Here is a 17381-nt window from a genome sequence, read left to right as displayed (position 1 = left end):
ATTGGGCCTAATTCTGTCAACACTGCCTTGTTTAGCAATGGAAACCCTGGTCTCCTGCCTCCCTATACAAGGGAATGATGCTTGTTAAGAGCAAAACTCATACTTATTCCTGACGCAGGAGATTCAAGTATTCCTATTTAAACTTAAGTAGGCAAAAATGAACTCTCATCAGCCCTATTAACCTTTCTCCTCTTGCAGACTGAATGCTCCAATTTACTGATGTGTTTTCATTTGCATTACTTCTCCTATTTTACCTATTTGATAAAATGACAGGACTATTGGTTTTTTTTTTCTTGCTTGGTTTAAGGCAGAGGTTCCCAACCTTTTGAGAATCAGGGACTGGTTCCGTGGAGAGAGGTTTTTCCATGGACCAAAGGGTGCATGGTTTTGTGTGCTGCCTGCATCCCACAGATGGGGATTTGCTTGTTTGTGTGGACCGGTTGCTGGCATGCCACGGCCCGGTACTGGTCTACAGACCGGGGTTGGGGACCCCTGGTTTAAGGCACAGGTAGTCCTCAACTTATAACTATTTGTTTAGTCACCATCTGAAGTTACAACAGTGTTGGGATAAGTGACTTATAGCTGGTCCTCACACTTAAAACTGTCTCCATGCCCTCATCGTCACATGACTAAAATTCAAGTGCTTGGCAAACTGGAATGCATTTATGACAGTTGTGGTGTCCTGGGGTCATTGAAGCATGACAGCAGAGTTCCAGTATTTGGGGGGCTGCCACAGAGAAGAGGGGGGCAAACTGTTTGCCAAAGCACCAGAAGGCAAGACAAGAAGCAATGGATGGAAACTAATCAAGGAGAAAGCAACCTAGAATTAGTTTCCTGATATTATAACAATCAATCAGTAGAACCACTTGCCTCCAGAAGTTCTAGGTGCTCCAACACTGGAGGTTTTTAAGAACAGCCGCTTGTCTGAAATGGTATAGGGTTTCCTGCTTGAGGAAGGGGTTGGACTAGAAGACCTGCAAGGTCCCTTCCAACTCTGCTATTCTACAGTATGCTTTATAGGTTCTATATCAATTTTCAGTCTTTAGTTTGCAAGCATTTGTTGATTCACAAATCATAGATGCATGGTGCGTAGTAGTAGTAGTAAAAGGGGGTTCCACAATCTTCTACTCACCTTATAGTTTGATGCTGCAAAGTGTCTGGATCAGTGGCATTAACTGTTAAGACAATGCTTCCAACAGAGATGTTCTCTTGTTTGGTGACAACCATTGGGTTAGGGTGGAAAATGGGCCCCTCATTCACATCTAGAACTGTGATCTGAACAGTTGCTGTGGAGCTGGTGTCATATAGGACATCTGGAACCAAGAGATCTTCATTTTCCACTTTGATCAGCAGCGTGTGGAAGGCTGAAATCTCATAATCCAAAGGCTGAAAGATAAGAACATATAGCATTGTTCACATCCGGTATATTAAAAGCTTCCATCACAAGATAGACTTACTTAATGGGTCTTCTGGCAATCGAGACATTATAGTATAAGCTTTTATGGACCCTAATCCACTTCATCAGTTACGTGGAGTGAAACCACAAAGAAAGAGACATTTAGGTGCTGGTAGTCCTAAAGACCTTTTTTAAGTGAACATTACAATGGTGCTGAAAACAGTGACTTATAAGCGCTCCTCACATTTGTGATGGTCATACTCAACCCATCTAAGAGAACATCGCTTGGAGAAGTCTGGCCCAGAAGAGTGAAGGACAACATATGAAATTAGGTTCACAGTTTCGTTGCTAAAAGTTGGTCCCTTACCTTGACAACTGACAACATCCCTTCATTGTTTTCTGCATTTGTGTGGATTTTGAAGCTCTGGGCTGGATTGCCGTTGATGATGGTGTAAACCGCCTTCCATGCAGCTGTGGCTGGATCATCTCGGTCTTCAACAGTTAGATTCACAATCACACCAGTGCTGCCTTCTTTGACAGTGGCTTGGAACTCAAAATTAAGAAAGAAAGAATGTTAGTACCATTAAACAAATCATCACCACCATTAAAATAAATCTATATAAAGTGTTAAGAGTCATGGTGGCACAATGGTTAGAATGCAATATTGCAGGCTAATTCTGCTGACTGTCAGCAGTTCGATTCTGACCGGCTCAAGGTTTACTTAGTCTTCCATCCTTCCAAGGTTGGTAAAATGAGGACCCAGATTGTTGGGGGCAAGATGTTGACTCTGTAAACCGCTTAGAGAGGGCTGTAAAGCATTTTGAAGTGGTGTATAAGTCTAGGTGCAATTGCTATTGCTATTGATTATTCAAAGCACCAAAAAAGTAGGATACAATGACATTCCAGAGAAAAGCTGAAATTCTACAGCTAACAAACAGCACATCCCTGCTTTTCAAAGATTACTGAGAAAGAAAAGCGTGACTGAAACTTGCTTTGAAAACTCCAGAAAGCAATCTGTTTCTCTTCTATAAATATAAATATAGAAATTCAGTATGAGGAATATAAAGCTACAGTGCTTGAGAATGCAATTGTCAGGAATAAAAATATATTCAATGCATTTAAAATAGGGTATTTTAAAAGTAATCTACATTAAACTGTTCTTTTGTGGGTTGGTGTGTGTTATAATGTGTCTTTTGTTCTTTTTGACCCCTGTGGATGAGGGGTCTTCTGTAATGAAATAAAGGAAAATCATGTCAATGTTGATTTCCCATAATATCATATCCACTTTTTATTTCTCTTTCTATTCAAAATACTCCTTCAGGTTACACTAAAATTTTATGGGAAAAGATAATACTGGAATTACTAAAGGCAATGTTTTTCGACCTTGGCAACTTTAAAAGGTGTGGACTTTAATTCCCAGAATACCCCAGCTAGCTAGCTTGTTTGCTAGATAGTTCTGGGAGTTGAAGTCTACACATCTAAAGTCATCAAGGTTGAGAAACCCTGATTTAAGGGATAGCTAGTAAGGGTGAATGAATTAGCCAAGATTCAATCTGAATTCAAGTTCTGAAGGTGGCAACATCTAAATTTGAGATTTAAGGAAAGACTTGACCATAGGCCATGTAAGGGAAAAGAATCCAGGTAACTAAAACTACTTCACTTTCTAGTTGAATGGGATGAAAACAACAGGAATGGTCTACCCCAGGGGTAGGCAACCTCGGCTCTTTTATGACTCATGGACTTCAACTCCCAGAATTCCTGAGTCAGCTATGCTGGGAGTTGAAGTCCATGAGTCATAAAAGAGCCGGGGTTGCCTACCCCTTGGTCTACCCTTTAGAAGATATTAAAACCTGCACAGTTCCATCCAGGTGATTGAAGGGGATTCACAGCAATATATTTTTTCCAATATCTCCCCTCCACCTGCTTACAGGCGGAGAAAGCAGAAATGAGAAAATGATAGCACAACAGATTTGAATTGTCAAGAAAAAAAATCTATAATGAAACAGTGCTAAACTAATGTAAAAAGTAGTCCCCATTCCTATCTGAAGTGGGGGGAAAAAGACCTTAAAAATAACCTGAATTGCTGGATCTTGCTCCTGTTTTTAATTGCATTTTGTGATTTGAAATTTTGTCGCAACCTCCTTGGGGTTTTTCATTTGCTAATAATATAAATAAAGTATAAAGTAACATCATCACCATCTCATCAGGAGTGAGTTTTCAGGATTGTTATTATCAGTTGGAATCAAGTCCTTTTTCCTTGCAAATATAGTTTAACAACTATGTTCCACCATTAGAATTAAAGGTTCTTCTTGGAACAAGGAATATCTGGAATATCCAAAGAAGGAAAAGCTCCTGATTCGGATTACCACCTGGATATTAAAGCTGGGGATGCTTTGAAAATGATTTTTAAAAGGCATTTGGAATGCATAAGAGAGTGAGCAAAACGTCTCTTTAAAGCAGCCGTGTCCTTTCCCAGGCTTCTAAACAAGCTTGAAAAAAATGCCACGCAAACCTCAGCACAGAACTTTCTAGTGCCCAAGTTGCAAAAAAGTGGTTAGACTGAATTGAGTCAACTCACCAGTGACATTAGAGATGATTAGATTACGCATTAATTGATTGTATTAATCTTTAATATCTACACATCCCAAAGCACCACAAACTCTGGAGGATAAAATAGATGAGGCCAGATACGTATTTAATCCCTTGCCATCAAGATCTGTCAAAAACCGGTCATTCAGCCACAGAACATCCCAGGTCCAAACCCTCAGAAGATTTTTAACTGGGTCACTGAATATGTACTTGCTCACTTGTCAACCGAGAAGCTGTTTCTGTCAAGATGTGCCGCTCAAATAATAGAACGATTCATTTCATACCAAGCAGCTAGCAGCTCTGAGCAACAATTTCACACCTGAGTCAAATACACAAAGACAGCTGAAAAGGAACGATTGCCCGTTTGAATCTGCATTTTGAGAACAGGTGCCTGAGTTAGGATACACACGTATCAAAATGGAAACAGAGATTAACTGTCCCTTCAGGTTCATCAAACCTTCATTTATGCACGCATTAAGCCTCAGTTTACATATTCAGCTTCTCACTCCAGGAGAAGCTCTCTACTGGTGTGACACATCACTTTGGGTCCATTCCCTAGACGAAGGGAATTCCTCTGAGCCCATCTAAGGGAAGAAAGGTGGGCCTGCATCAGTTTTAAAAAGCGGTTTTGATTGTTTCTGAGCAGAAATAGACAATGAGAAGTCAAGGCAATGTTGCTCAAGGATCAACTGAACATCTCACAGCAAATTTGAATCTAGAATATATTTTTAAGGACAACTGCAATGAAGCCCAACCTCACCTGGACACCATTCCAAGTCTTCTTCTGTTGATTTTTCTCTTCCTATGCTTGTTGTTGAGTGGCTAAGTCATGTCTGACTTTTTGCAACTCCATGGACCACAGCAGACCAGCCCCCCCCCCCCGCATCCTTCACTGAGCCCTGGAGTTTGCTTAAATTCATCTTTATTGTGTCGATAATGCTATCTAACTATCTCATCCTCTGCCGTCCACTTCTCCTTTTGTCTTCAATTGTTCCAACATCAGGCCTTTTCCAACAAGTTCTCTCTTCCCTTTGGTGGCCAAAATATTTGAGCTTCAGCTTCAATCCATTCTTCCAAAGAACTATAAATCCTACACTTGGCTTGGGGGACTATTCAAGTCACTTCAATGGCATGAGCAAAGAAAAAAAAGGTGTATTTCACCATAATTACATCCTTCCCAGGGCTTTATATACTGTAGCTCTCTAACCCAAACAATAAATACCGCAACCAGTCCAATATACTTTATACTAACCAAAAATAGCCATTTCAGATTAGACACTTCTGCCTTTGAGGCGTAAGATTTACAGAAACAGTTCTACCCCCTTTTTTGGAAGGAATTAATTTTTGCCATAAACTTTGTTACAAACGCAGCCAAAAGACAACAGTCCCTAAGAGCGAGAAAAGGAACACAAGAAGAAACACAGTTTGGAATAAGGAGAGCCAAAGCATTCACACATCCAGCTGAATATGCTGGTTGAACCGCCAAATTAAAACACCCCGTCACTATGCATAAATCCGAAAATCTTTTGCTTTTGTTCTCTCAGCTGAAAGATTTGGTGTGTCCTGTCACGGTATGTGTTTCCTCTCAGGATGCTCATGGATGATAAGACCTGGCAGTATAAATAAGAATAAATTCAGCTCCTAAGAGGAAGCATTCAAAATGCCAAGAAATGTTACTGTATTCCGTCCATTTTTGGTTACGGCATTCTCTCTCTCTCTCTCTCTCTCTCTCTCTCTCTCTCTCTCTCTCTCTCTCTCTCTCTCTCTCTCTCTCTTTTTTTTTTCTTCAAGAAACCCTGATTTGAAACCAAATCATGCAAGGAATGATTCCGGAATAAAGTCAGATCATGCCAGTTTGGGTATTACCAAGTGGATTAGCTAATTGGATTCAGGGAAAAAATATTAAATTAAATTAATCAAATTACCATCGTTTAATACATTATCTTCCCCCAAATGCCTTTCCTATCTGTTTTTGGAAGCAAAGTGGCAACTGGGATCATTTTTGCCATATCCCATCAGTTACTTCAATTCCACCAAAGGAATTATGAGATTGTACCTATACTATATTTTGCATCTATTCTGTGTTTTTGCACACTCCTTCATTTCACCTAAGCAATTACCTGAGGTTTAGTCAAAGAGCAGCAGTAAATAGGTTGGTGACGTGATCACTTTCTTTCTTTCTTTCTTTTTCGCTGTGTTTTAAACAACCCGCAGAAGTAAACTGAATTTGAACAAAAGACCCTTGTTAAGAAATAGCAGCAAGCGAATGTTTAATGCAAGTGACAAGTCGGGTGTCGTGATGTCATGAATGCAAGCACCGCCCTTTGCAAGCAATGTTGTGAGTCACAATTTCACTAGTGGCCTTCCTCCACCTTGCCTCCCATGGTTGCCCAGGACTATTGCGCAATCACAACGAGCTTTTCCTTTGCACTGTCAGAAATAACTCTTATCTGTATTTGCCTTAACCCACTTCTGTTGAAAGCCTTAGGGACCAGAGACGGAAGGGAAAAGGAGAAAGAAGAAGAAATATAAAAAGAAAAAGAAAAAAGAAGGGGGAAAAAAGGTACAGGTAGCCCCAAATTTCCGTTACTGAGACAGTTAAGTGAAGTTTGCCCCATTTTATGGCCTTCCTTGACCCATTTGTTAAGAGATTCCCTGCAGTTGTTAAGTTGGTAGCATGGTTGTTAAATGAATCTCGCTCCCCCCATTGACTTTGCTTGTCAGGAGGTCGCAGAAGGGGATCACGTGACCCTGGGACGCTGCAACCGTCATAAATACATGCCAGTTGCCAAGTGGCTGAATTTGATCACATGACAATGGAGATGCTCAGTGGACGGAAGTGTGAAAAATGGCCATAGGCCACTTTTTTCAATGCCACTGTAACTTCAAACAGTCACTAAATGAATAGTTGCACATTGAGGATTTAGTGAGCACGCATTGGTTCATCCAGAATCCAACAGAGGCTACAAAAATACAGAGTTGCTGTAAGTAAAAGGTGCACATGTGATCATTTTGTGGAGAAAGCTTTACTTTACGTAAAATCGCCTTTATGTTCCCTGGTTGTTTTGTTTCACAGGAGAAAATCTCAGCTTCTCCTCCCCATTTTATAAAGAAATGGGTGGATTTCATAAATCTGTACAAAACCCCTTTCCTCTATCCACTCTATGCGTAATCCCTCATTGGCCTTTCGATTCTGCCCATTGATCTCTGGGAAAGGTTTGCATAAATTCGCTAGCCAAAGATGGGTTTGTCTAATCTGTATCTTCTTAGTGGTCCCCTGGCAAACTGCTGGAGCTGAGCTGTGTTGTTTGGTTTTCACAAATCATGGCTATTTGAAAACCCTTGATCCCCCCTCTGCCTCAGAGGTTTTGGAAAGGCTGAGTGATTTTTTGTCACGCATGGAAACGGGAGAGAGGAAGGAGAAACCAAGGCAAAAAGCTATAATGCCTTATTTATTTTTTTCCTCCGGAGAGGTAACATTGCTAAAACTATTCTCTCAGCTATAAATACACTGGTGATTTACTGCTAATGGAATTGGGTAAAAAAAACAAGTGCTCTCCCTCTTCTCTCGTCCCACATTTTCCTTTCAAATGCTCACCTTTATTTGCCGAAGCTAACATTTATTGTGTTTCTCAGCTTTTGAGCTCTTGCGTGGTTTGACATACAGGATTATATAAATAAGGGCAGAGGAAAACATGCTATTTTCCTTTAAGGAAATATGGAAGGTGAACCATTCTGTATGGCAATCCCATTCCCCCAAAACAAACTTCTTCAGGAAAGTAGGGCTAGACATCACTTTTCAAAATTAAGGCAACGGGCACAGAATTAGTAATCCACAAGCTCACTCTTCTCAGCTGATAATGTAACTGAATGTCCTTGAGATGTCTCCTGCGATGGTCAACTCTGATATCTCTGGGAAATGTTCCCAGTGTTCCAATATTTGAGGGGCTGACACCAAGAAGAGGGGGTCAACCTATTCTCCAAAGCTCCTGAAGGCAGGACAAGAAGCAACGGATGGAAACTAATCAAGGAGAGAAGCAAACCTGGAATTAAAGAGAAACTTCCTGACAGTGAGAACAATCAAACACTGGAAGGACTTGCCTCCAGATGTTATGGGGGGCTCCATCACTATAAGATTTTAAGAAGAGATTGGATGACCATTTGTCTGAAATTGCCTAGGGTTTCCTGCTTGGACTAGATGACCTACAAGCTCCCTTCCAACTCACTTATTCTGTTAAATTCAGAAGCAACATAATATTGGCAACGGCGCCCGCTGTTTGCATCCAGCATCTGCTTGAATCCATCTTTGTAAGGATGAAAATGTCTATGGCTCTCATACTGTTGTATGCTAAACTGAAACACGGAATGCAAAGCAAGCGATTCTTGCAAAAAAAAACAAACCCTCTTGCTGATAGGGAACAAGGACATCTTCCCAATGATCCCACTCTCAGCTGACAGCCACATTCCTGGCTGATAAAAGGATATTTCCCTGTCATTGCTTGTTATCGCTTCGGCGTCCCATCTCGAAGGATTCATAGCGTTCCCTTGATGCTAACTTCACGATGCCGTCCTGGCTCACCTCAGTTGCTGAAATTTTTCTCTTTTGGAGCCCCTACTTACTGTCAAAGGCTGTTTTCCCTCTTCTATGATTTTTGCTATTAATGATCCACCATTATATTCAGCGTGGGGAAGGATACTGGAAACAGCAACTGTGTGGCTGTTCTTTCGTGGCATGGGGAAGCGCCTAGCACTTGATGGTGGGATTCAATGGAATGACATGAGAATTTCTGTGTAGGCCATTTCCCCAAAGGATGCATTCAGCTCAAATGCCCTTGGAGAAGGTTCCCAGCTAGAAGACGACCAGCCTGACGCAGAATTGTTCGGACTGTCGAGACAAAAAGGACGTAGACTCTAAGGCCGATGTACGATGGCTCACACAAGGCTCCCCTCTCATTTAGATCCTGTTATGAATTCAGTAGTCATTTCTCAGAGTCATCTGCAGAAAATAGGATGGGGTTTTTTGGGGTGGGGGGGAGGGAAGAGGAAAGGGGGTGGAGCCTGGAATTAAGATTATTAACAGAATAATAGAATGCCAGAGTTGGAAAGGACCTTGCATGTCTTGCAAGAGACCCTATACCATTTCTGACAACTAGTTGTCCGATCTCTTCTTGAAAACCTCCAGTGATGGAGCACCCACAACTTCTGACAGCAGGTTGTTCCACTGAGTATGGAGCATGTTCTCACTGTTAGGAAGTTTCTCTTTAATTCCAGGTTTGCTTCTCTCCTTGATTAGTTTCCATCCGTTGCTTCTTGTCCTGCCTTCAGGCGCTTTGGAGAAGAGGTTGACTCCCTCTTCTTTGTGGAAGCCCCTGAGATATTGGAACACTGCTATTACGTCAGCACCTAGTCCTCCTTTTGATTGACACAACTGAGATTGATACAACTGAGAAATCTGCTCGTAGCTGTACATATTTCTTGAGAGTTCTTTGATCAAACATATTTTGCGGGGAGGGGGGGAAATGCTCATCCTACACATCATCGGCAACAATTACTTCATCTTGCCACCTTCAACTTTTGAAGACAATAGCAAATCAGGGCTCACCTCCTTCATGGGGAATTTAATGAGCTGCCTCTGTTGCCCTAAATTTTCTTCCGAACGAGATTGATGAATCCCAGTGAAATTAATGCAAAAAGAAGGAAACAGACTAGATGTCCTGCCACGAAAATGCACAGGTTGGCGAAGCAATTTCTTTTTCAACCCACCCAGAAAGTAATTTCAATTTCCAAATTGATTTGTTCCAGTAAATTTGTCATCAGCGAGGCTGGCTCTAGTACTTTCCATGAAGTACATAACACAGTCACCAAACACATTGCCGCAAATTGGATTATAGTAGGGCCCAGTCTTGTTTTTTTCTTTCTTTCTAACATATCCATGTCCACATCATCAACAGGAATCAAGTTCAGCTTAACGGAGATGTTTTGTTTTATGGATTTTTCATCACCAATAAAACTTTGCCCTATAATCTCAACAAATTTCAACTGGTAAATCTCTCTCTCTCTCTCTCTCTCTCTCTCTCTCTCTCTCTCTCTCTCTCTCTCTCTCTCTCTCTCTCATTTCAGGAGAGGAAAATTTCTTCAATTGGTGAGTTCAATTTATTACAAGGTGCTCTCTGATAAATTGCAAATTCAATCAATCCCCACCCCCACCTCAGAATACCTCTCCTCCCAACTTGGCATTCAGAAGGGAACATTTTCAAGTAGGTCATGAAGACGATTCTGTTCTTGCCTCTTTCTCCATTGATGTTTTTACCATCAACAGTCATCATCCCCATCTTTTATCTTTTCCTGGTTGGGAAAATGTAACTTTTAATGTTATCTCTTTCAAAACATGAACACTTTTGTCCAGTTAAAAAAAGCAGAACATTTGGAGGTCTTCCACCAAATCCACCAAACCAAGTGAAGTTCAGATTAGAGGGGGGAAAAATCAATGGTAATGATCTTGGTGACCTTGATAGTTGAGGGAGAACAGAAATTTCCCAGGACATTGGCAGTCTTCAAGATGCAGGAGTTGTAAATTTTTAAGAAATGGTTTCAACTTAGAGATACGATGTTTGCAGCAATTTCATAATATTGCTGGGGTTAGGGTTCATCACCCAAGCAGTGTGTCCATTACCAAATGGAAGGAAGGGAAGGTGATGCTCTTTCTTTGCAGCACTTCAAAATCAGCAAGGAAAAGAGAATAAGGAAATGATGATTAAAAGACGAGCTGCATCTATGAAATGCTTATGCTGTAAAGGCACTGGACCTTGGCTTCAGAAAATGACACGAATCCTACCCACCTGTCAGGTACAAAAGACCAGGTCCCTCCATGAAGGTCTAGTTGATTTATTGCTACTCATGTCCACGTGCTGGGATCTTCTCAACTAAAAGTCAGCACCTGCTTGGAATTAGGTGAGGCTCAATGGAATTCAAGGGCACTTCTGCTTGTGGCTATGTAGAGATTCTAGGCTCATCCCTCTTTTAACTCCATCTCAGGTTCTGCCCTACATCACCAAGCTCAGCTAAAGGTGGAACTCATGCTTTCATTCCTCTGGCCTAGCTTTAAATGGACTATCTTTTCTACCTGTGTATTAGGTGAGTAGGCCACTTGCTTCCAGACAGTCTGGGGATTTGTGGATCATCTAACTTTTATAACTGTGTTGTAATGGTCCTCCGGTACTTTGGCCTTTTCCTGACATCTTGATTAATACCACTGTAGGTTCTCTGAACCCAGTCATGTCCCCGAGTCTTCCAAGTACTGTTCATGCTAGGGATAATTAGCCTCTTGATTATTCCAAGTAACCGGATGGGTCAAAGGTTAGCCAGCATCACGAAGCATGTTTAATTCAATCAATTTAGCTAGTGATGCAGTGCAAGAAATGTATTCTCATAACATCACCAAACTGAGGTGATCTGCTCGGAATTCTGGAGCACTGGCAGTTGAACATTTTTTTTTCTTAATTTCTCATTTACTATTCAGAGAGAGCAGTCTGCTTAATTACTTGCCATACTTTCACTCACAAGCTCAAGGACTTGGCCGGGAGGTGTTGGGGAAGAAGGAAACAGGAGTCAGCGCTGGAAGGCAGAAATAAAAATACAATCCAGCAAACCCTTTTTCGTGACAAAGCAATCCGGGCTTGCAAGAAAAATATCTTAGAAAGAACTCATTTCAGCAACTGGACACACACCGACGCACACTGACGCACAATGATGGTTGAACAAGGTTTTATTTTGCAGAATCAAAGCTTCTACCCACCTCTTCTTTCTCTGGTGGCCTTTTGTCCTGCCTACCTGATACGGAATGAGTTGAAGATGAAAGGAAAAATAAATAAGGGCATTCCATTTTCAAAATGGCCTCCAAATTTCTCCTTCCCACTCTCCCAATGGTTTCAATTATGTCTGAAAAAATATTGGCGACTTTTTAAAACCAAGGCACCTAGTGGTCTAAAAAAAAGCCCAGAACTTTGATATCCTGTTTACAGGTAAAGAAAAAAGCCAAATATGTCTTCCACGATGATCACATTTATGCATACAAACTCAGGTGGTGACACGGAGATCCCAGGCTGATCTTTTATGAGGGGACAAGGGAGTCCTTTAGCTAGGAATCTTTCAACTTTTGCAACTGTAGATAATTTCTCAGTATCCATATTCTTATCTATGTTCCAATATTTGAGGGGCTGCCCCAAAGAAGAGGGGGTCCACCTATTCTGCAAAGCACCTGAGGGCAGGACAAGAAGCAATGGATGGAAACTAATCATGGAGAGAAGCAACCTAGAACTAAGGAGAAACTTCCTGACAATTAGAACAGTAAATCAGTGGAAGGGTTGCCTTCAGAGGTTGTGGGGGCTCCATCATTGGAAGCTTTTAAGAAGAGATTGGACAGTCATTTGTCCAGAAGTGTATAGGATCTCCTGCTTGAGCAAGGGGTTGGACTAGAAGATCTCCACAGTCCCTTCCAACTCTACTATTCTGTTATAACTGAAGCATCTAGGTGTGACTTAATGATTATGCACCTCCAGTAGCTCTTGAAATGCAAACTCAATTCTGCTCCTCACCATTTGCCCTGTTTTCTCCACCAGGAAACTATGAACTGCTGTTTTTCATAATAAACTCAAGCCAAACTGTCTGTTATGATTACTTTTTAATGAAATCTATTCCCCAAAGATGTCTGACTGATATCAATATTTCTATCTTCCCAGAGTCAAAGCACAGGTTTCTTTTATCAGCCTAGATATTTTAAGTTGCATCCTTCTGCCATTCAATATCTTTTTCGATTACATTTTATTGGTTTCATTGTGTCTTATGCTTATATATCCAATGGGGGGAAAGTTTTGTTGACATCTTGGCCATCTTTTGCTGAATATTGTTCAAATTAATATTCTGTAGGGCTACTGTGATGACTATTCAAGAACTTTCCTGCATTTGCTTTGAGTTGGACTCCAGGTGTTGAAAAGGTGAAAAAGCTAGCGCTTCAGAGGGCCTTGGAGAAAGTGGATTATTTGGATTTTAGACCAAGATATAGTATGCTGATTACATTGATGACACTTGTGATCTCTCAGTGAATTCTGATACCACCATCACCACCACCATCATCATCAGAGTTGCAAGGGACCTTGAAGGTCTTCTAGTCCAACCCCTTGTTCAAGCAGGAGAACCCCTTGCTCAAGCAGGAGAACCTACAAATGGTTTTCCAATAATGGAGCACCTACAACTTCCGAAGGCAAGCTGTTCCATTGATTAATTGTTCTCACTGCCAAGAAATTTCTCCTTAATTCCAGGTTGCTTCTTTCCTTGATTAGTTTCCATCAGATGCTTTGGAGAACAGGTTGACTCCCTCTTTTTTGTGGCAGCCCCTGCTAGTATGTGGAGCACTGCTAGTACGTCATACTCAATCCTTCTTTTCATCAGACTAGACATACCCAATTCCTGCAATCGTTCTTTATAGGTTTTAACCTCCATCCCCCTAATTGTCTTAATTGCTCTTCTTTGAACTCTTTCTCAACATGTTTTTCGTATTGTGGTGACCAAAACTGGATGCAGACTGGTTCAGTAGATCAGGAGTGTTGTGTTAGTCCTTCTTTCAGAGTTAGTTCCTGTCAATGCTGGAAGGATTGACAGTCCTAACCACCTGCTTTGTGGTATTCCACAGATTCTGCTAACGTAGCTTCACAATAAAGTAGAATTGATTTGATCTTCCTGCTAAGCCTATCATCAGCCTTGCAAGTCTGAAAAGAAAATTCTTTCACCATCACCTTGATAACCTGGTAGGTCTTAAGAAGGATTCCTTCTCAGCCTCTTGCCTTGCCCATTATCCAGCTGTGGGCTATGTTGTCTCTTATCTGACTGTTCCCTAGGCAGCATCGCTTCATCCCGTCTCCCAAGGTCTTTTCCACATACTATTACACTATTCAGACCAGACCAAAACAAATCAGCCAAAAGACCCAAAGTGGGCTTCATTGTCGTCCTGTCTCCAGGGTGAACAACCATCTTGTTTTCAATGGCTCTCTTTATGTACCTTTTTCTGAGTTAAAAACAGATGCTATGAAATGGTTTAACCCCCATTTTCCTAACAGGTTGTTGCATTATTTCTTCTCCCCACAAGGCACCTGAGAAATACAGGAGTGGGGAAGGGAAAGGGGGTGGATTTAAGCTTCCAACAACAGCAGCAGCAGCAATTTGCAATTATTTCCACACTCACATTCAAAGGCTGCACAGTAGTCAGCAGAAATTAATTCAGCCAGCTGTATTCTGCACACCTGTGTTTTTTCCTCTAACCCCCCCCAAGGATGGAAGTATTGTTGGAAATGTTTGCCAAGAAGCATAAAACAAGAGGGATGTTTTTGTGGGCATCTAAGGCTAGGTTTATTTGATAGTTACACTGTGATGAAAACTAAAAAGGGCAAACACAGATTTGGTTTAATAAAAATCAGAATTCTGGTTTTGAGCATCATCTACATATTTGTCCAAATATAAAATATTATGGGGCAAGCAACTTCAGGGTCCTAGGGGGTAAGTGAACCACTGCAAAGCCAGAGTCTTACATTATCGTACATTATCTTACTCTATCAGATGGTTTTGAGTTTTTTTGCATTTTTGAAGCTCCTGAAAATTCTGCACTTCTCTTGAACAGCACTTCCCCACATACAATGTTTAGTTTCCAACATTGTACAATATTGTGAATATTAACAATGCATCTGAACCTGAATTAAGATGGGAAGGGGGGGGGTCTGTTTCTAAGTTACACATTCTTTTCAGATGTATCTTTCCCTGATATTCTACTTTCTGCCTCATTGGCTGTCACTGGTCTTCATAATGGATATTTTTTATATTACTACCAGAAGTGTCCATAAAAATCAAGACGGCAGCCATAACAACATGGTTGAAGCCCTGCCTGGTTTTTTGTATGTGTTGCATGAGCATTAAAAATGGGCACAGCTTTAATTGTACCATCGTTGCTGCCATCTTGACATTGTTTTTCCCATGTGTTGTGGGCACTCTTGATTCTGGTTGTGAATTTCCACACTTGGTAATACCAATGGAGTTCTTGGTCCTCTGTGAGCCTGGCTGTTTTCTTGCAGATGTTTCATTACCCAAGCTAGGTAACATCATCAGTGCCAGTGTAGCACTAGTTGTCTGCAAGAAAACAACCAAGAGACCACCAAGGACCCCACAGTATTCCTCCTCCTCCTCCTTCTCCTCACAGTAATGATGTTACCAAGTTTAGGTAATGAAACATCTTCAAAAAAACAACCAAGAGAGCAACAAGTACTCCATATTCCTCCTCCTCCTCCTCCTCCTCCTCCTCCTCCTCCTCTTCCTCGCACTCATGATGTTACCTAGTTGGGTAATGAAACATCTGCAAGAAAACAACCAAAAGAGCACCAAGGACTCCATATTCCTCCTCCTCCTCTTCCTCCTCACACTGATGATGCTACCTAGTTGGGTAATGAAACGTCAAGAAAACAACCAAAAGAGCATGAAGGACCCCACAGTTCTCCTCCTCCTCCTCTCCCTCCTCCTCCTCGCACTGATGATGTTACCTAGTTTAGGTAATGAAACATCTGCCAGAAAACAACCAAGCTCAGAGAGCACCAAGGGCCCCTCATTTCACCTGGAGCTACCCATATTCTCCTTTATTGGTACCTTCTACTTCCATATGAAGAAAACGTGGTTTGACAGGAGATGTGTAGCTAGAAAAAAACCCACTCATTCTTATGGCCAATGTAGACAGTTTTCTAGCTACACATCTCCTGTCAAAGAAAGAACATCAAGCAGACTTTTCTTCACACATTTCTATTGGAAATAGCACTGTCCCTGAACTGTGTGACTTCATGGAACAAATCTAAGCCATTGCTTAGAAATGTTGGGACATATTTAAACCCATCCAAGACTAATTTGGCAGAGCCTGTCAATCTATCTTCTAATCTCATTCTTACTCACACCTGTCCCCTCTTTAATAGTCGATGTCAGGGAGCAAAATTGATTGATTCTACACTTTTTGTAGTGTTTTAGGCTATAATCGTGCCGTAATAGAATTGCATTAAATAAAAGCACAAAGTGATTACACGTATCCCGTGTGTTGGCTTTATTAAAATGAATGAATAGCTGTAAAGCCTTCCCTCACACTTGTCAAAGCACCACCCAAACTGATAAGATGAAATTTGTGTTCATATCCCAATTTAACGTTTCTCCTTTCAGAGGGAAACAAACCCGTATGAATATAGTCTCTCCCATCGATCACTCGGAGGATATAAAAGAAAGACATAGCACTTCATTCTCTTTAAATGAATAAACCTGGCTTAATTTAAATTTCTTTTCAAACCTGTTCAGCAAAGTGCAATGCTCTAAAACCTCCTCTGATCATTTCTCAAAGGAGAGAAGATATGTCCGGTAAAGCTGGGTACCCATCTTTGTCAATGGAATGAGCTGCGTCAGACCCTCACACCAACATCCCCCAAAGCCTGGTGCAATTAATAGCAAATATGTGTACATGGTTGTGTGTGGGAAACCAGGAGAAAAAAATAAGGATGTTTTCAGGGGAAAGAAATCAGTGTTTTTCAGCCTTGGTCACTTTAAGATGGGTGGACTTCAACTCCCAGAACTCCTGCTGGGAGTTGAAGTCCACAACTCTTAAAGCAGCCAAGGTTGAAAAACACTAACATAGATGATAACACCAGACAGATAGTGAGATTTGTTATCCTTTAAACAGGGCTGGAGAAGACTAGAAGGAGGAGACTGTCTCTTTATCAGCAAAATATGTTTTATTTATGAAACATCGACCGCCACAAGCGCTTCGTGTGCTTTGCCAAAGCCGTGCAACACAGAAATGGCAAAATGTCAGATTCAAAATAGGCTTAAAATGCTTTTTGTTTTTGTTTTTTTTAAAAAAAATCACCTCGCCTTTGGGAAAAGCCAGCATTAAGATTCTGACTCATACATCTTCATTCAGAACTATTGGAGGCAAGATCTGTTGCCTTGATGAAGGTTGCTGTATTTTATCTTCCATTATGTTGAAGTATGTTCTGCTGGGCAATATGTTTCCCCTGCCATGAATGTTGCGCAAGAGCACTCCCAGGATGTGATGCGGACTTAAAATTACTGTCAAGATTTTCAGCCCTGGGAGATTTGCTTGTCCTTTCAACTTCCCTTTCTAAAATGGAAAGATAAATTGAAATTTCCATTCTATGATTCCTGTGATCTTTCCCCTCCAAATTCTGTACAGATTCTCAAGAGAACAACTGTGCTATGCTAACCTAAGGATCTTCTAGTGTTGAAGTAAGCTTGTCCCAGATGGCTTAAATATGACTGATAGTTGCAAAATTTTATTTTATCACTTTCTAGTTCCTTTCCCTCATCA

General features: G+C 41.1%; 2 protein-coding genes across 2 annotated transcripts in view; one reads left to right on the top strand and one right to left on the bottom strand.

Annotated features, from left to right (window-relative positions):
- CDH13 (cadherin 13) overlaps window positions 1-17381 on the bottom strand; it is a 388341-nt gene that overhangs the window by 42539 nt on the left and 328421 nt on the right. The window contains exons 9-10 of the mRNA XM_083370604.1: window positions 1764-1946; window positions 1133-1386 (exon numbers count right to left, since the gene is read on the bottom strand). Coding sequence (XP_083226730.1) covers window positions 1133-1386; window positions 1764-1946 — 437 coding nt within the window. The remainder of the gene's footprint in view (window positions 1-1132; window positions 1387-1763; window positions 1947-17381) is intronic.
- The window catches only part of COTL1 (coactosin like F-actin binding protein 1), a 326745-nt gene that overhangs the window by 304467 nt on the left and 4897 nt on the right, over window positions 1-17381 (top strand). The window lies entirely within an intron of this gene.

Source organism: Vipera ursinii (genome assembly GCF_947247035.1).
Source record: "Vipera ursinii genome assembly, chromosome: 10".
Classification (NCBI taxonomy): domain Eukaryota; kingdom Metazoa; phylum Chordata; class Lepidosauria; order Squamata; family Viperidae; genus Vipera; species Vipera ursinii.
This window is presented reverse-complemented; position numbering and strand designations above follow the sequence as displayed.